The sequence below is a fragment of the Scleropages formosus genome, chromosome 1 (assembly GCF_900964775.1).
Source record: "Scleropages formosus chromosome 1, fSclFor1.1, whole genome shotgun sequence".
In the NCBI taxonomy this organism is placed as follows: domain Eukaryota; kingdom Metazoa; phylum Chordata; class Actinopteri; order Osteoglossiformes; family Osteoglossidae; genus Scleropages; species Scleropages formosus.
The window spans coordinates 39609452-39626907 of NC_041806.1; the positions used below are offsets into that span (position 1 = coordinate 39609452).

The window sequence follows — 17456 nt, forward strand, 5'->3', positions numbered from 1 at the left end:
CACAGGGCACCCCAAGCAGGACTCAAACCCCAGACCCACCACAAATCAGGCCCAGGCTAAACCCGCTGCGTCACTGTGCCCCCTGTGAAATATTACATGACCTGCAACTGGCATCCAACAGAGGATGCAGATGGGCTGACATATCCATATCTGCTGGGCCTGAAGGCATCTTTCTAGCTCTCGTAAGGTGGGGGTGTGTGGCCAGACAGGTGACTGGTCAACTACGAAGGAGTTATGGCCTAGCAGAAATAGAAAGATGGGTAAAAAGAATGCTCAAATAAAAGTGCTTGTCCAAAAAAAAAAAAACAGGTCCAAAAAGACAGTGAAGTGTTATGTTACTTTGATTTAAATCAGGTGTTTTAATGTTCTGAACTGCTGGAAATGTAAATGACAAATTTATTCTGACATCTCTGTCCAGTTCAACTTAGAGTATTAGGTTTGTCTGATAAACTACTTATAATTATTTATCCATTTATAGTCCAGTAATTTTCACAATTTTTTCTGGTGAAATTCAAGTTAAGTGCTTTGCTCAAGGGCACGATAGGTTGAACCAACAACCTTTAAGATACGTGTTACTCTCTCTGACTGCTACCTCATAATAACAATACGTGAGCACTGAAACTGCTTGTCCTGAGCAGGGGTCGTGGCAATACTGGGCACCGGGCTGGAGGGGACACCCCACCAGTCTGTCACAAGGCATCCCAAGTGGGACTTGAACCCCAGACCCACCAGAGAGAAGGGACAGGCCAAACCCACTGCACCACTGGACAAGTAGTGTTGTCTGAATACATAACAAATGAAAAAAGTCAGTAAGTTTAGGTGCTTAGAATCTAAAGCAAGGTAATACCCTATAAGGTCACATTCTACAAACAAGCTTTTCGCAGTCAGCGTAGTTAATTTGATTAATTGTTATCTAGCAAAGCAATTTTTGCTTTAGGACATCAAAATTAGATAGTCTTCCAGGTCTGTCCGAACCACTCACCCCACGGGGAACCGGAGCCTAACCCGGCACACAGGGCATAAGGCCTGGGGGGGGGGGGGGGTACACACCCAGGACAGGGCTCCAGGCTGTTGCAAGGCACCCCACGCGAGACTCGAACCCCAGACCCACCAAAGAGCAGGACCTGGACCAGCCCACTGTGCCACCGCACCCCCTATAGTCTTCCAGGTAGGCAGTAGCATATTAGTTCGTGCTGCTCTCTTGCAATCAGATGGGTTGAATCCCTGCTCTGGCTGTAATGACCTTGAGCAAGGTCAGCTAAATGAACAAATCACAGACAGTAGTAAGTTCTGGCTTGAATCCAAGCCATATAGCTAGTTTATTTTAGCTAGCAAAACATTGAGTAACTTTGCATTGGAATATCACTTAAATTGCCAATGTTGACATTCTGGTTCTCTCAGAGTGGATGTGGAGTTCACATGCACTGGGACTGAGCCCCTTTGGCAGACAAAATGCATGTGTGAAGTGTGGAATAGGCATCATGGTGGTGCTGCCCCCTCCTAGTGTCTTTGCTGTTTGGGTGTGGGTTTGAATCTAGCTCAGTTTATGGAGTTTGCATGCTCTGCATGTGTTTGTGTGAGTTTCTTTGGGTGCTCTGGTTTCCTCTAACAGTCCAAAGACATGTCTTTCAGGTGAATTAGTGATGTGAAATTGCATGTAGTGTGTGAATGTGTGAGTAAATATATGCATGGTGAATCCTCTTATTCTGAGAGAGATTCCAGACTGCTGTGACCCTGACAAGGACAAGTGATTAACAGAAGTGAGTTAAATGTTGTTGGACACGTAAGCAATATACACTTTCAGGTCCAAAATATACAACTTCTGTGTACTGCCATTTCTGACCGTTACTCTGTTATTTACCAGGCAATATGCAATTTATACTAATCAGTGTTAATTAACATTAAGTATTAATTAGTATATCTTCACAAACTTTCTTGAACTCAATTCTACAATTGTCTGCATGAATGAAATTCTCTAGCAGCAAGGTACAAACTAAGCTAGGAACTAAATTATTCCAGGCCAATAATGCATTGAGTTTTTTTTTTTTTTTTTTTTTTGCTTTAACTGTTATTGTTTTAACCTGTATTGATGGTTTTTTCAAACCTTTAACTTACAAATGGCGTATAGGAACATGTTAACATAGTCCATATGCCAAAAATGAATAAAATAGGAGTGACTGGCCAAATAACTCCATTGAAAAACAATTAATACCTGCTTAACTCTTCTAAAATGTAACTCTCACAGTACTGAAAAAAGGCATTCTTTTTAAAAATTTCAGGTTGTCAGTCAATGTGTGACAAAACTCAGCATTAACCAAAGTCTGATTGGTCTTATAACAGTGAGATACAGTATTTTGAGTGTTTATGGCATCAACAAACTGCTTTTAATTTTAGTTACACATTATATCCATCCATCCATCCATCCATCCAATTTCAATAACCGCTTGTCTATCCTGGAAGCACTGACCGAGAGGGAGTACGTTGTGGACAAAACGCTAGTCTATCACAGGGTAGCTATGATATGCAGTTGCCTAATGATGTGGGATTGCTTATTGTCACAGCAAAAGAAACTTGGTTTTATGGACAGAAAATTAGAACATTAAATATGAAAAATTCAGAAGAGGGTGACAAATATAATGCAGTAAATTTTTTTTAAAAAATGTGCTTGAGTAAAAGTAAGAAATAAGGAGCCAAAAACTACTCTGAAAAGCACAGTTTTTGTTGAATTTTACTTACATACAAGTAACTATGTAAATATAACTCGTTACTACCCACCTCTGCAGTCTAGACAGTAAGTGCCCTGGACGAGGACTTGTGCTGGAGAAGACCAGCTGGCTGTCAGGATCGACTCCCAGGTTCTTGCCGCCTCCACAGGACAGGAGATGCCACTGACTGGTGAGCGTCTGCCAGGGCCTTGGAGGAACTCGCGGTTGGAGAGGTGACGGAGGGACACTCAGGATGAGCTGTCTGACTCATAGGCTTCTTGTCAGATCTCAGCTTGCCAGGCAACAGAAAAATAAATCCAGGATACAAGTCAGATAATGTGTAATAATATCAAAGCCATATTACTAAAGGTCAGTTTTATAATCCATTTGGAATTTTGTCAGTTTATAAATCCAAATTATCCAGCTATAAGAAGTAGAAAAAAAGAAAATATTTCTATGTTCAGTATATTTTCATTGTTATTTTTAGGTGTCTTAGAGTGACAGTAGATTTATCTATGAAAACATACCAAACGCAGACCAGACCTACTATAACAAACTCTGGAATATTGGCTTATTCACTTCTGCTCTCTGGTAGGAAGTGGACACAGATTGCTTTGATGTTCTAATCTTTTTAGAGAATGTAAATGTCATAGTTTTCTTTGCTTCTGGAACTAAACAAGACATGACACATGAAATATCAAATTATTTCAAATGGCTTTTTTTTCATTTTATGATGGATATAGCAAATGTGTTCTTAAATCAAGTTATTGTGAGGATATGTGTGCGTGATTCTCCAAGATTTAATAAAGGAATAGAGAGAAATGTCTTCTAAATATAAGGCATCAAGTCAATTTATAACCTATAAATCAGTCAAAGCTTGTCCCCCTCCCCTCCCAAGTTCGTCTGCCATTGTGCAAGTAAAAAATCTGCATGCTAGAAGTTTCTCTCATTCACATTGGCAGCATAATTAATACAGAAATACTTAAAAATTCTGCATGACAGTAGCAAGAGTCCAATCTGCCTAAACCATTTCTCTGTGTTATGCTCAATGTATTCATACCCTTCAGTTGTTCAGAACTGCATTTTCATAAATCAGTGCATACCCATTATTTTCATCATGAATGAGTACATATGAGGAAACCAGAGACATATCTGCTGCCACAGCGAAATCATTTTTCACCAAAAGGTTTTCTTCCACATTGATGCAAGTCTGCAGTAGCTGTATTTATATATCAGTATTTTGCTATTTCTAAGTTGTTTATTAAAATTACAAAGTGACATTGTGTCACTGGAATTGGTCTGAAAATGATAGTCCTAGCATCCTAATTAAGTGCTTAAGTCTCATATCAGTGGGAGACTGACATTTGTCACTTGAGCAGAGGTTGCACCATAAATCGACTGCTTGATGCCTCTTTGTGGAGATAGCCATCCAAATATCTTATACATTTACCTTAAAGCGTTCTGACTGTTGTGCCATTTTATACAATACAACCAGTGGCTGGTTCCACAGGGTGTCTAAAATTAACAATGCTTTTGTTTGTGAGAAAGGTTTTATGTTGACAACTGAAATTTTAGGCTGCTGTCCAACCATCCACCGGGATACTTCATCGTGGATTTAACTAACAACTGGCAGGACGATGAGTTCCAAGCATTTCCCTAGGATTAGTACGGAGTTAACTCATTTTGTAGCTGTGGACGAAGTTACACGCCCCATCCACTCTGGCCTTGAAGGAGTCCGTACTGATCTCACTGTCCACAGTGCTGTTTCAAATGTACTCCTCATTACGGTAGTTTTGGAAGAAGGAGTGTGTATGGGTGTTAGTGCAGTAGTTTCTCATTAGTGAATACACTCAGGACACAAGGCCACTGTGAAGGTCCTTAATAGAAGTGATCTGCGATAACATATGATTTCATCATAGGCCAAAGACTAGAGGAAAAATTGGGAAAACATAAACAGCTCATTTTGTAATGAGACAGTAAACGATATCATTACAGCAAATTACGATAAGGCCGGATAAGCACACGTACACATCTATTTTAGACGCAAAACATAGATCTTTGAATATTCTTTGTTTGCAGTTTTTTTTGGGGTGCTGCACAACAGTTTATGCAGTTATAGCTCGGTGGATTTCTGCGGACATTGTGCTGAGATGGGGAGTGCCAGTGCTCAGGGTGAAGAGTGTATTTTTAATCACCTAAGCAGTGAAAGGTGTTTTGGGGCATCGTTGAGGTGTTCCTTCCAGCTGTCAACAGCAATTGTGAGAACAGCAGATGTTCTCTGTTCCACGGTTACTGGATCAGTTTCAGAGGATGTTTCGGCAAACAAAGAGGAAAATTCTGTCTAGCGACCCGAGAACACAGACTGTGCATCTGCTTGAACCAGCACGCGGCATCGCTTCTATTGCACCATGGTAATATTGTGCCAGCCAGAACTCTCGAGGGTTTGGGCAAGGAGCAGATGATCTGCAGACTTCCAGAAACAAGTCTGACAGGACTGTGAGGAGTGCTGGATTGCTACTACTTTGTTACCGAAAGCAACAGAATGTACTGTAAAGTAGGTCACAGAAAAAAGAGAAGGATGGAGACTTGAATTAGCAATGAATTGCAGTAGAATATCAGCAATGGAGGTATTATCGAAACTGGAGGAGATCTGGGTCCTAATTTAGATTGTGACAGTGAGCAGCACTGCGTTTTACAACTCGACATCTGAGTTGCAGAGAGCTAATAAACCTCTGATTCCAATTTCAGTTAATATACTGTTATTACTGCCTGCCATTACTTATTGATAATTGTCATATACAGCTGATAGATAGAGACTGAAAATCTACGATAGGACATGTGCTTAGAATAAAAATTAGGATATGTGCTTTCTGTTGAATTTGGTTGTTTGTACATTTGTTACATGTCAGTCAGTAGCCGCATCTGTGGTGGGTTTCGCTGTACTGGGAATATTCTCTGTTTCTGGGACTGCCACAGCAATGCCGTAATGTCCAGAGGAGCAGGTCATGGAACTGGACTGCTGTTGGGGTAGGTTTGTAGAATGAGCTGTTTCAAAAACAACATTCCCAGTTGAGTGCAAATAACATATGTGTGAAACGATAAGCTTTGAACATTGCTCTGTGTAAAGGATTTCACTGAGCAAGTAAATTATCATGCGACTTTTCTTCCCCCCCCCCCATGCTTTTATTTTCATACTGTTTTTCTTTTACCTGTTTTCAGGTTTTGTTCCCCTCCTCCTTTTAAGGGATCTGTTCTCTGCTTCCAGGTGTGAAATGACTTGCACATAGAGCATGGTTTGAGCATGGTATGGAGGGAGGGATCACGGCTTGGTTGCGTTCGCTCAGCTGACCACCACGCTGTGAGCACTCTCGGGGAGCTCCTCACACACTGTCAAAGCTGGAGAATTCATAAACTTCAATGCTCTGCAGGGTAGGGTTGGCTGGGAACCATTACTGCTCTCCTTAAAGAGTAGTTATTTGCCCAAGCGTTGCAGGCTGGATACCCATATGCCAGCATTGTAGCAATACTGCTGTTTTTCATTGACAGGTGTATTAAACCTGTACGGAATCGGAGTTTGTCGTTTCCTTATGAGAGCCTAATGCGTGTTGATGGTAACAGTAATGGAGAATGTGTACGATGCAGAGTGTGAAGAATGGCAACAGATCACAGGTGTCCAATACACGAAACACCAGGTGTCTCCAACAGGTTGTGCCACATTCATTAAAATATACTCAGCTTGCCATGCTTGGTTTGTAATAGACAATGTCCCAAATAATCAATATGCTGTGTTGTTTTAATATGTTCTTCTATTTATTACTAATGATCCACTAATAATCAGTATTTAATACATAAATTTTGTAGTAGGTGCTGAATAATATGAATTAATTGATGGTAATTTAGGCCTGTAAAATTGGAAGAATGTTAAAATACACGTTTGCATTCAAAGTCAGTCCTGTAGACCTGTATGTTTGACGTGTGAGTCTCTGTTTGATCCGCACGTCGACACTTACTGCATTAATTCCACTTCTGCTCTCCATCACGCTGCAGTGCTAGGCAGCGGGGAGCAGAGTCCCTATTTTAAAGTGCATGTATAAGCAGGACAGCAGGACTACCAGACGCTGCATCTCCAGCAGCTGGCCAAGGAGCTCTTGCCAACTCCCAGCTTGTTTGTGGTGCATTTACAGAACATTAAACTCATTTTGGAATGGTTCCCAGTCCTTACCACCCCCAGCATAACAAACCCACCACCCCCTACCCCTCATCATTTCCCCACACCCAGACCTTTCTTCAGCACCCAGTGTGGTGGCCAACACAAGCAGCTGTGTCTTCTGGACTAAATACTGATACAGTATATGCTGGCTTACATTGGTGCAGCACTGGAGATCCTAATAAATAAGTAAAATCCTTTCACTTTGGCAATGTTAGTGGTGGTGATACTGGGGGAGAACAGCTTACCCGGCAACTTCTGCACTACAGAAAACCTGTTGAGCCCATGTTTCTAATACGACATTAGAGCCAGTGAACAAATTGTATGCCTCTGGGGGGGAAAAAAAAAAAAAAACCCTAGAAAAAGTGAATGGTGAGAAATCTGCTGTATCTTGATGGATGGAAAGTGCTGCCACTTTTACTGTTGTCCTATCGGTGTTTATGTTGGGAATGAATGATTTCTCCAGACAGCTTGTCCTGGCTTAGTGTTATATCTTCATACCTGTTTACGTGTTGTAAAATTGGTGGTTGAGGACATAAATGTAATACCTTGTAGTAAAAGTATTTATTTACTCATTTATTTTCCTTTTTTTGGACCAGCCATTCACTGATGTGATCAGAAGTCAAGGGTCACATTGTTGCTAGTAATGGAAAGATGCGAGCTGTGTGCACTTGCAGGTCTGTCCTTAGACACAGGTGATATAGCTTGAGCCCTAAAAGCCCCATCTGCCTGCATGGGCATTTTTGTACGTCACAGTATATTTGTCTCCTAAATTCCATTCTGAGGAATAAACCTCAGATAACATCTCATCCATGGACAGCAGAAAAAAAAAAAAAAAAATTGAGTGCTTAATGCCATCCTTTAATGATCTGTTCTCAAATTAGACCTCTGCCTGGGCAGTCATAAAAGGGAAAAGGATGGACTGAACGTCTTGAGTAAAAGTAGTGTCAGTGTTGTCGTGGAAGGAATCTGGCAGTCAATATTGCAAGCATAAGGCATAAAAACCATTTCACTATAGAGGAAGTTAATAATATGTAAAATAGTCTGATGTACATCAAGGCTCAGTGTCGCCTTCAGCCCAGTCTCTCCGCATGTAATCATAACCACTCCATGTCCCCTCCACCCCACCCCCCACCCACCTGAGTTAATGGAAGTTATTCCTTAGGAGATCTATCAGTCTGGCAAAGGTCTATGAAGCTGCATGGTGAAATTAAATGAGGTTTTGCACTCCCCTGGTGAGCTGGTGTGTCAAGACAATCATCTGCTTCTACAGAGAAGGAGAACTCTTTACATTATCCATCATCGCCAGTTCTTTAGTGCTTTGGAAGTGCATTTTCATATGAAAATTTAAATTGATGTATTTTCTTGTTTGCTGCTCTACATGCTATTGTACATTGTTCCCTCAGTTTTAGTGCTTTTCACCTTTTGATTAGTTTTACTAGTCTTATTGTAGTTAATGTTGGAATCCCTAAGATTTATTTGTCCCACATGTATTAAAAAAAGTAGTGCTTTCCTGTAGAGGCCATGGTAGCGGACGGCATTCTCTTCTTTCGCTCCGCGATGCTTTTCCTCAGTGAACTGAACCAGCGTGACAGAGCTTTCTGGGGACAAACCAGCTCATCTGAATACTCCAGTCGCTATTCATCTGACAACTGTGCAACGGGAGCAGAATGCACTGCTACACACCCACACACAGTCACACACATACTGAGCCGCACTTGACCCCTTACTGCTTTTCCACTGAACCCTTGAATATGTATGGTATGCACACACAGAGAACGCAAACAGGACTCTACTAGGCTTATTAAGACTAAATTCATTTCTGGTAATGTAGTGGCATATACAGTGAACTGTAATGTATAATAATGGATGGATTTGTCATATTCGTTTTTAAACAATTAACAATTGGTAATTTCAGTGCTGATTGTCTGCAAAGTAGGGTCTCTGGAGATATCCCCATTTAAGTTACAAAAAAAGAGCCATATGTAAATATATATGTGTGAGGCTGTTATTCTTAGAGTGCTTGTGACACTACACAAAGCAGTGGAGGCGGCCGATCCTGGTGTCAGCTTATGAGACCGAACGCATGGCCAAGGCTCACTGCCACGGCCACATGGCTGGAGTTACTGTTCTCTGCCACTCTGGGATGTTTCCACAGTTATTTGTAGCTACATAAAAGCTCCCCAATCACATACACAGACTCTTGCATTTTGGAATCTTCAGTGCCCTGGATTTAATTTTCCTGACTGCAGAAATATTTGGCTTCTTACGTGACTACAGGACAAAAAAAAAAAATCCTGCAACTTTTTCTTCCCCTGTAGTCACTACCACAACTTTTTTTTCCTAAACTGCATTTGATTGTGTTCAAGTTAAAATCATTTTGAAATATAAAACAGAAAATAGATATTATAGTCTGTATCTCCGCACATTGCCCATTTAGTGTACTTGGGTCTAGAACAGGGGTGATAAACTCCTTTCACAACGCGGGCCGAATAGGATTCATGGCACCTGCCACATCATATTTGTATAACAAGAGAGGCAGTGGCTAGCAGAATGGGTAGGCACTATTCACAGCCATTGTAAGTTTTAAGTAAGTTGTAAGTCTGTATCCACCTATACTCCTATAGTACTATATACTGATTCAGTGTTATTAATTTATTATGCTGTATGCTTTTGTACATCCATGTACTCCTGATACTGAAAACTAAGCAATATTGAAACAATTTATCCATTGATATAAAATAATAAATCAACAAAAAGTGTCACTGTCCTACCATGACATGTCTGTAGTTTATGTTGCTACTTGCTCGATGATGCCTCGACGACACCACTTAGCTTGGGTGACCATCAAAGTTCGGAGCGACCGACTAGGCAGTGGCAAGCTGAAGATGAGCTTTACATGCATGTCACTGAGCTGAGACCCATGTTTTGGTTTATTCGTATTCATAGCAGAAAACGGCTGTTGAAACACCTGTATAGCAATAAAGTGTTATCACTGTGTCTTTGTAAACAGTTACAAGCATCTTCATTGTTATATGCATTATGACTATCAGCACGTGAATAATATTGCCAGTGAAAAGGCAGAAAAATACTTGAAAACAGAAAACTGATTGTGAAGATCATGTGGTAAATCAATTCTCTCTGCAACACAATCTTTTTTCAAAGGCTTACACTAGGAAATTGCTGCCATTTATCTGTCCATATCAGTTCTGCACTCATTACCATGCACTTCTTTACCAGTTTTCCCTCGGAAAATGGTTGATGCTGAGACTAGTAAGCCTGCCTTAACTGCCACTTCACCAACACGAGACTGATTCTGTGGGACAGGTATCATTAGACATTAAAATTACGGCTGAGTAAAAGATGGATTTGCTTACTACATAACTTTCCATAGGCAGATTAATTAATTTATTTTGGTTTTTTAACGTATTATTAGTGCTGGTTCACATAGCGCATGATTACGGCATTAAGTCATGGCTAAAAATCCATGAGCGGGCCATATGTTTGACATCGCTTGTCTAGAAGTTGTAATAACTAAATTGTTAAGGATCTCATTTCCAGTTTTTGACCTCAGAACTGTACACACGTCATGGTTTCTGCTACGTACAGATACACTGATGAAGGGATCCTGCGAAAATACATCCGTCCTGAAGTGCTTGTAAGCTTTTGTGTGCCCTCCTATCTGTGCTTTACATATAAATCTAGAGGGTTCTGAGCACCCAAACCGTTTACTTGATCATACTAATTTGAGCAGGTCTTTGTTTTCTGTAACAAATAAATAAATAAATGAAGAAGGAAGGTCAGTCTGCACTGGCCTGCTGCACAGGGACAACGTACATTTTCTTTGGGTTTAGAAATCATTTTAGCATAGTCATCTGCAACATGCATGTGTCCTCAGGGAGATTTTTGTCTTTGCTTTTGATCCCCTTCCGATTCCAGACCATGGCTGTGAGTAAGACGGTGGGTAATGAATTCCGGCAGAGATTTGGTTTAAATATTAAACATGTTAGCATTATTCAACAGATGTGGAGGTGTAGTTACATCACACTGCTGATCTGGGAGTTAAATCAATACAAAAGCAAACTCTGAAAGCGTTTTAAGTACTGCTCGCACAATACGGAGACACTGACTCAGCTGTGATTAGGCCTAGCTTGGTCAGTTCCTTCAGTGTGAGATGGTTCAGATCTGCCGCACAAGTCGGGAGATTTGCATCAAACCTTCTGTTTTAAGATTTATTTAATTTTTCCCTCTCAGATATCTTCCCCGTTGATATCTATCGAGAAACAACTTTTTCTATTCTGCCTGACCTTCATTCAGCCCTTGCGGTTATCAGTACGCAGTGCTGAAATTAAATTCTTTCCTCTGCATTGCTGTTTCAGGTACTAATAACAGTTATACAGCATTATACACAAGCAAGAATATAAAACTATAAAGTCTTACTTATATTCAAGACTGATTGTGATATAGCTATAATTTAAAAATTTTTTTTGTCGTTAAAAATCAGTGGTGTAACAAGCGAAAGACACCTTGTATCCATCTCTCCCACTCAAATGCTCAATTCTGTGGGTTGCTTAGCAACCAGTTACAGTATTTAAATTGTTACAGCATTTACAAAAATGTTCATCGAAAGATATGATGAAGGTTCACCATGTTCTAAATCCTTATACAGTTGGTGTTTAAGTTCAATGTAAAGCATCTGCAGTAGTGTTCATGATGAATAACAATAATGTTTTCATGAGCATTGTTGCAGATACTTTTAGACTTACCCGCATTGTATGCATTTTCATACAAAGGTATGTGCTTAGGTGACTATGTTTAGTTCATCAGTTGATGTTACATGCTTGTGTAAGGGATCACTCACTGGGGGTGGTGTACTTGAGGGCACACAAAAGATTGAAATTTTCCTATTAAATAACTGGGCTGTGAAAGCCTGGCATCGAGGCTGATGAAGGCTCATATGATCTTGATTACTCCCAGTTGGTCTTTGGTCCTCCAAGCTATTCTGTCGTTAGAAGAATTTTAACCATGTCGTGGCAGAAGTAGCAAAAATGATCCCTCGTATGGATGAAAAAAGGCAGATTAGGTTCCCATTCGAGGATTTGAATTGCTATAAATGCTCTGAGTTACAAGGGTGAATCCTGTGAAGGCGACGCGTTTTGTTTAATAATATTTATGTTGATGACGGATAAAAGTGAGATACATGTTTCACTGTTTAAACCACTGGAATAATCTTCCATGTATTAAAGTGAGACCCACAAGATGAACCACTAAGCCACCGATACAGCTGTTTCTGTTATTTAAATATTACAGTAAACAAAAGCAAGACATCCTATTATGCAAAGCATAAATTTGCATAAAGAATTCGACGTCATATTATTTGACTGCAACTTAGTACTGTGTACAACAGTAACAGTACGATTCCCTAGATGATGAGCAGAGCTGTTTTGAAGAGGTGGTGTTCTGTGGTGCTGTATGCTGTGTCCTACACTATCGTCTGTCTCATTAATAAAACCGCCAGGAGCTCCCTGACCTGTGTGAGTGCCATACCTGAGGATGCTTTCAAATGCCAAGCTAATCGTTGCACTTGCAGTGCAGTAGGCTGGGTTGTCGGCACAGTAAACTGCCAGTGGGTGTCAGAAAAGCCACTAGGCGGCCTGTGGCTATGTGCTGGACTTGGTGGGAAGGCCTGAAATGCATTTTGCACAGGGTAATGGCATATCATATTATATCATATTATTTCATATATATTATTTAATATGTGTGTGTGTGTATATATATATATAATATATCAGTATTATATCATATACCAGTAACACAGCGCAGCATATCTAGTGTTATTATTATTATTATTATTATTATCATCGTTGCCACATCTCATAAAATATAATTTTTACATTTTCCCAGCAGAGCTGTACTCAAAGAGAGAAGTATATCACAAATCTGTAGTGTAGTGGTCAGAGCTACTGCCTTTAAACCCAATCAGAGTCAGAATCAGAATCAGAACGAGCTTTATTGCCAAGTATGTTCACGCATACAAGGAATTTGTCTTGGTGACAAAAACTTCCACAGCACAGACAGAATGACAGTGACAAGACAAATGAGGAGATAGAATATGTGAATGAAGGATAAAAAAATATATATATATAAAAATATAAAGTACCCAATATACAAAAATACAGGTATGTTCTATACAAATGCAAGGGAGTGTGAGTAAGAGATATGATGTGATAAATAGTTATAAATATAAATAACGTTGTGTATTGCACTGGTTTACTCTCTAGGGGGGATTTAGCTGTTCATGAGGTAGATGGCCTGAGGAAAGAAACTTTTCTTGTGCCTGGCTGTCCTGGTGCTCGGTGCTCTGTAGCGCCGGCCAGATGGCAAAGGTTCGAAGAGGAAGTGGCCTGGATGTGAGGGGTCTAGAATGATTTTGCTAGCCCTTTTACTGACTCTGGAAGAGCGCAGTTCTCGGAGAGCTGGGGGGGGGGGGGTGTGCCGATGATTCTTCCAGCAGTCCGAACTATCTGCTGTAGTCTTCTGATGTCTGATTTCGTAGCTGAGCCGAACCAGACAGTTATAGAAGTGCAGAGGACAGACTCAATGACTGCAGAGTGGAATTGCATCAGTAGCTCCTGTGGCAGGTTGAACTTCCTCAGCTGGCGAAGCAAGTACAACCTCTGCTGAGCCTTCTTCACAATGGAGTCTATGTGGAGCTCCCACTTCAGGTCCTATGAGATGGTGGTGCCCAGGAACCTGAATGACTCCACTGTTGCCACAGTGCTGTTCATGATGGTGAGTGGGGATAATGCTGAGGTGTTTCTCCTAAAGTCTACGATCATCTCCACTGTTTTGAGCGTGTTCAGCTCCAGGTTGTTATGACTGCACCAGGCAGCCAGTTCAAAGGGCATAGGTTTGAATCCAACCTCCAGCTGTAGTACCCTTGAGCAAGATACTTACCCTAAATTCTTCCAGTAAAATAACCCAACTGCTGTATAAATGGGTAAATAACTGGGAATACTTTAGCATTGTTGTTTTTGCTTTGGAATAAAATGTAAGCTGAATGAATTAATGTTAAAACAGTGTTTTTCTAAGGAGGGGGCTGGTGATGCAGTGGATTTGGCCTGTGCCTGCTCTCTGGTGGGTCTAGGGTTTGAGTCCTACTTGGGGTACTCTGCGATGCGATGCACCCCTGTCCCGCCCTGGGTGTATCCCTGTGCCCTATGTTGTCAGGTTAGGCTCTGGCTTGCTGTGACCCCCACTTGGGACAAGCGGCTTCAGTCAATGTTTCTGTGTCTGTATTTTACTATCATTGGAAAGAGTGGAAGCGGATAAACCACCGACAAGTTGGACTGCATATGCTGGATTTGGAGTATTTAGTACCTCTTTTTTTTACTGTTCTATTATCCAGTAGTAGCCTTTCCTGTCCTTTTCATTAAAACATAAATAGTTCAGTCATTCAAATTACTGTGAAACTGTTTCAACAGTGTTTGACCATTATGATCATATAAAATGGTAGTGATCTTATTGCAGTTATCAAAGTGGCCCTGATTTTTCTTCTGCCCTCAGCAAATAACTTCGGCTGAAGTGTATGATATTATCACTGACAATCCTTGCAGATTGATAAATTACACTTAGTATTTTGGTGCATATATAAATGTACATATCCATATAAATGTGTGAAAATTAAATGTGAGTACACGTTTACGTTTATTCATTTAGCAGATGCTTTTCTGCAAAGCAAAGTACATCTCAGAGAATAATGCAAAAAGTGCATTACATGAACAGAAGGAGAGATCTGGATGCAGATGTGTGATTCTGGACTACAGTCTATTTGTCACATACCACCATATATACCAGTATCCATTACATGAGTAACTGCACATAGGTTTTTTTAAAACTATTATTAAACAGATAACATTCATGTACATGTTTATCAAACACTTCTGTATCAAGCAGATATGATTTGGATTTTGCCTGTTATGGAATTCTAATGCAGAGTTTTGGATCTGTAAGTTTTCCATTTAGTTTTCCCTTATTTCCCTCCTTCATATTGCGTGTTATAAGGCCAACACTCACAGTGGTAACTGTGTGTGTGTGTGTGTGTGTGTGTGTGTGTGTGTGTGTGTGTGTGTGTACAGTACATATTTAATGTGAACACAAAAATAATGATACAACACGAACGTGTTTCAGTCGAGATAATTGGACAAATTACAACACGAACAGTGTCCAAATAACCTTTAAACCTACTGTAGTTTGTCCAGTCATCCTGACCAAAATGTGTCTGTGTTGTATCATTGCTTTAGTGTTCACATTAAATAAAATATGTAGTTAGTTACCACTGTGAATGCTGGCCTATGAGAATTTTCAGTTTTTTTATTTATTTATTTTTTTTTAATGGAGGCCTCAGCACCAGTTGTAGCAGTTTCCCTAGCCTTTTTTTCGGTGAGCACCTATTTAACTTTCCATTACACGTTTCACATAAATAATGCATGTAAAAACTGTGGTGTTCCTTTGTTGTAACTTTGCATAACTTTTTCAGTTTTACCACTCTGAGCAAAAATGCAAAGTTGTACAGTAATACAGTATAACAAACACAGTCCATTATACATTGTGTGTGTTACCGATATTAGCAGAACGGATGACAGTGGCTCAGCAGTCGTGGTCATGCTGAGCCCTCATAGGTTCTGGGCTGGGAGTTCAGCTCCGGGTTTGAATCTAACTCAGTTTGAGTGAAGTTTGCACATTCTAGTTGTGTGTTTGTGAGGGTTTCCTCCAGGGCCTCCCTTTTCCTCCCACAGTCCAAAGACCTGTGTTTCAAGTGAATTGGTGGCTCTAAACTGCAGTAGTAGTGTGTGAATGTGTGACTCAATGAATACGTGTGTGATGGCCTTGCAATGGACTGGCATCCTGTCCAGGTATTACCCTGCCTTGCACCCTGTGCAAAGAGGATAGCCTCTGGACCACCGAGACCCTGAACTGGACAAGCAATTTTCTTGCTATGGTATAATTAAATATCTGAATAGGAAATATGTTGTGTGCATTCTTAGTGATTTGTTCAGATGAATAGTTCTGTTTAAACAAATAGGACCCTAATGTAGAACATGCTACATACAAGGGTTATGAGGCAAAAAAGACAAGGGTATGTTAATTTTCATACACCACACGCATCCCCAAATTGCCTATTCTCAGTATTTCATCCCACCTGAGCATACGAGTCAGCGCAATCATTACCCTAATTAAATTGAACCAATTTAATTTTTTTTTTCCAAAGGACTCAGTTTATTAGTTAATTAAGAGCTGGAAATCATGCACACTCCACTGCTTGCCTACATGTTTGTTGGGGAACCCTCTTCACGGGACTGAAAAATTAAACACTCCAGATGTGCTCCTTCTTGGAATCGTGTTTCTGATCGTGTTCTGTTGCGATGCAAAGAGCAGCAGCTATGACCTGCGGTAAAGTTCTGCACTACAGTGCATTGAAGGGGTTGTAACCTATTCCAGATTGATGGGTAAATGTTTATCTTAGTGCAGGTCGTTCAACCTGGAATGCTGCTCACACATTTGTTCTGAGACATTTATCTAGCTCCGAGATGTCTTATTAAGAAAACCATCTGCATTTTTGAAGGATTTACTCGAAATCGCAGTACCTTTGTATGAGGGTTTGCACCCCAGTAGTCTTGTTTTCAGTTTTAACTGTTGCTTGAAAGCAGGGTGCAAAACGACTTGGGAGCTGAGAGAATGTGAGGAGAGAGAGTGAAAGAGAGCGGGCACAAGCAGTGTAAGCGCCCACTCCAGGAGGCGCGGTACGCCCTGTTCCTTTCAGTAGGGAGATGAACAGGAAGGAATGGTACAAGGAGAGGCAAAGTGTGCAAATATATATTTACAGCTGTGCAGCCTGGCACCTTGGTTATGTTACTACCTCACAATCTGTCAGGCCTTATAAAAGGGCACCATTTGGAAGGCAACTGATGCATACTCAACTGTATGTGACATAAACACATACATATACACGTGCATGAATATATGAATATGCAAAATTGCTTCAGCTAATATTTATTGTGTGTAACATTTATTCGTGTAAATGTTTATCCATCATCAGAAATACATATGTAGGGTAGCAGGTAACAAATTGTAATCATTTGTGTAGAGGATACTCTTGTTCAAGGTGACCCGTCGTGTTGGAAATGGAAGATCTGTAAAGACGTTGCTGCTGCTTGGTTTTACTATGGCAAATTAAGGTGAGGTACTGATCCACCAGTGTTTTCACTGTCATTCTGAACGGCTGGAATACATTGTCTTTGGCAGAGGGCTTTTACAAAGGGATTGCCTCATGCTGCATCATGTCCCTTTGGAGTAAATCACATGAAGAACCTGAATAATGGGTCACTTGTGAGTAAGAACAATATAGGAAATCATGTTTTACAGCTAGCTTTCATGCATGACTTGATGTTAAAGGTTTGCTGTTTTTTTTTGCTGCCTGTTTTGTATGAGTAGAATGTATGTTGAGAGATTCTATTTGATGTAATTTCACATTTATTAGTTGT

The 17456-nt window shown here is 40.4% G+C and overlaps 1 protein-coding gene across 3 annotated transcripts in view; it reads left to right on the plus strand.

Annotated features, from left to right (window-relative positions):
- LOC108929380 (disks large-associated protein 2-like) overlaps positions 1 to 17456 on the plus strand; it is a 116782-nt gene that overhangs the window by 11155 nt on the left and 88171 nt on the right. The window contains exon 1 of one of the 3 annotated variants that reach the window (XM_018743868.2): positions 2844 to 2895. The exons of the other annotated variants lie outside the window; for them this stretch is intronic. Within the exon in view, the coding sequence (XP_018599384.2) occupies positions 2883 to 2895 (13 nt within the window). The 5' untranslated portion in view covers positions 2844 to 2882. Of the gene's footprint in view, positions 1 to 2843; positions 2896 to 17456 lie in introns of those variants that run through there. 3 annotated transcript variants of the gene reach the window in all.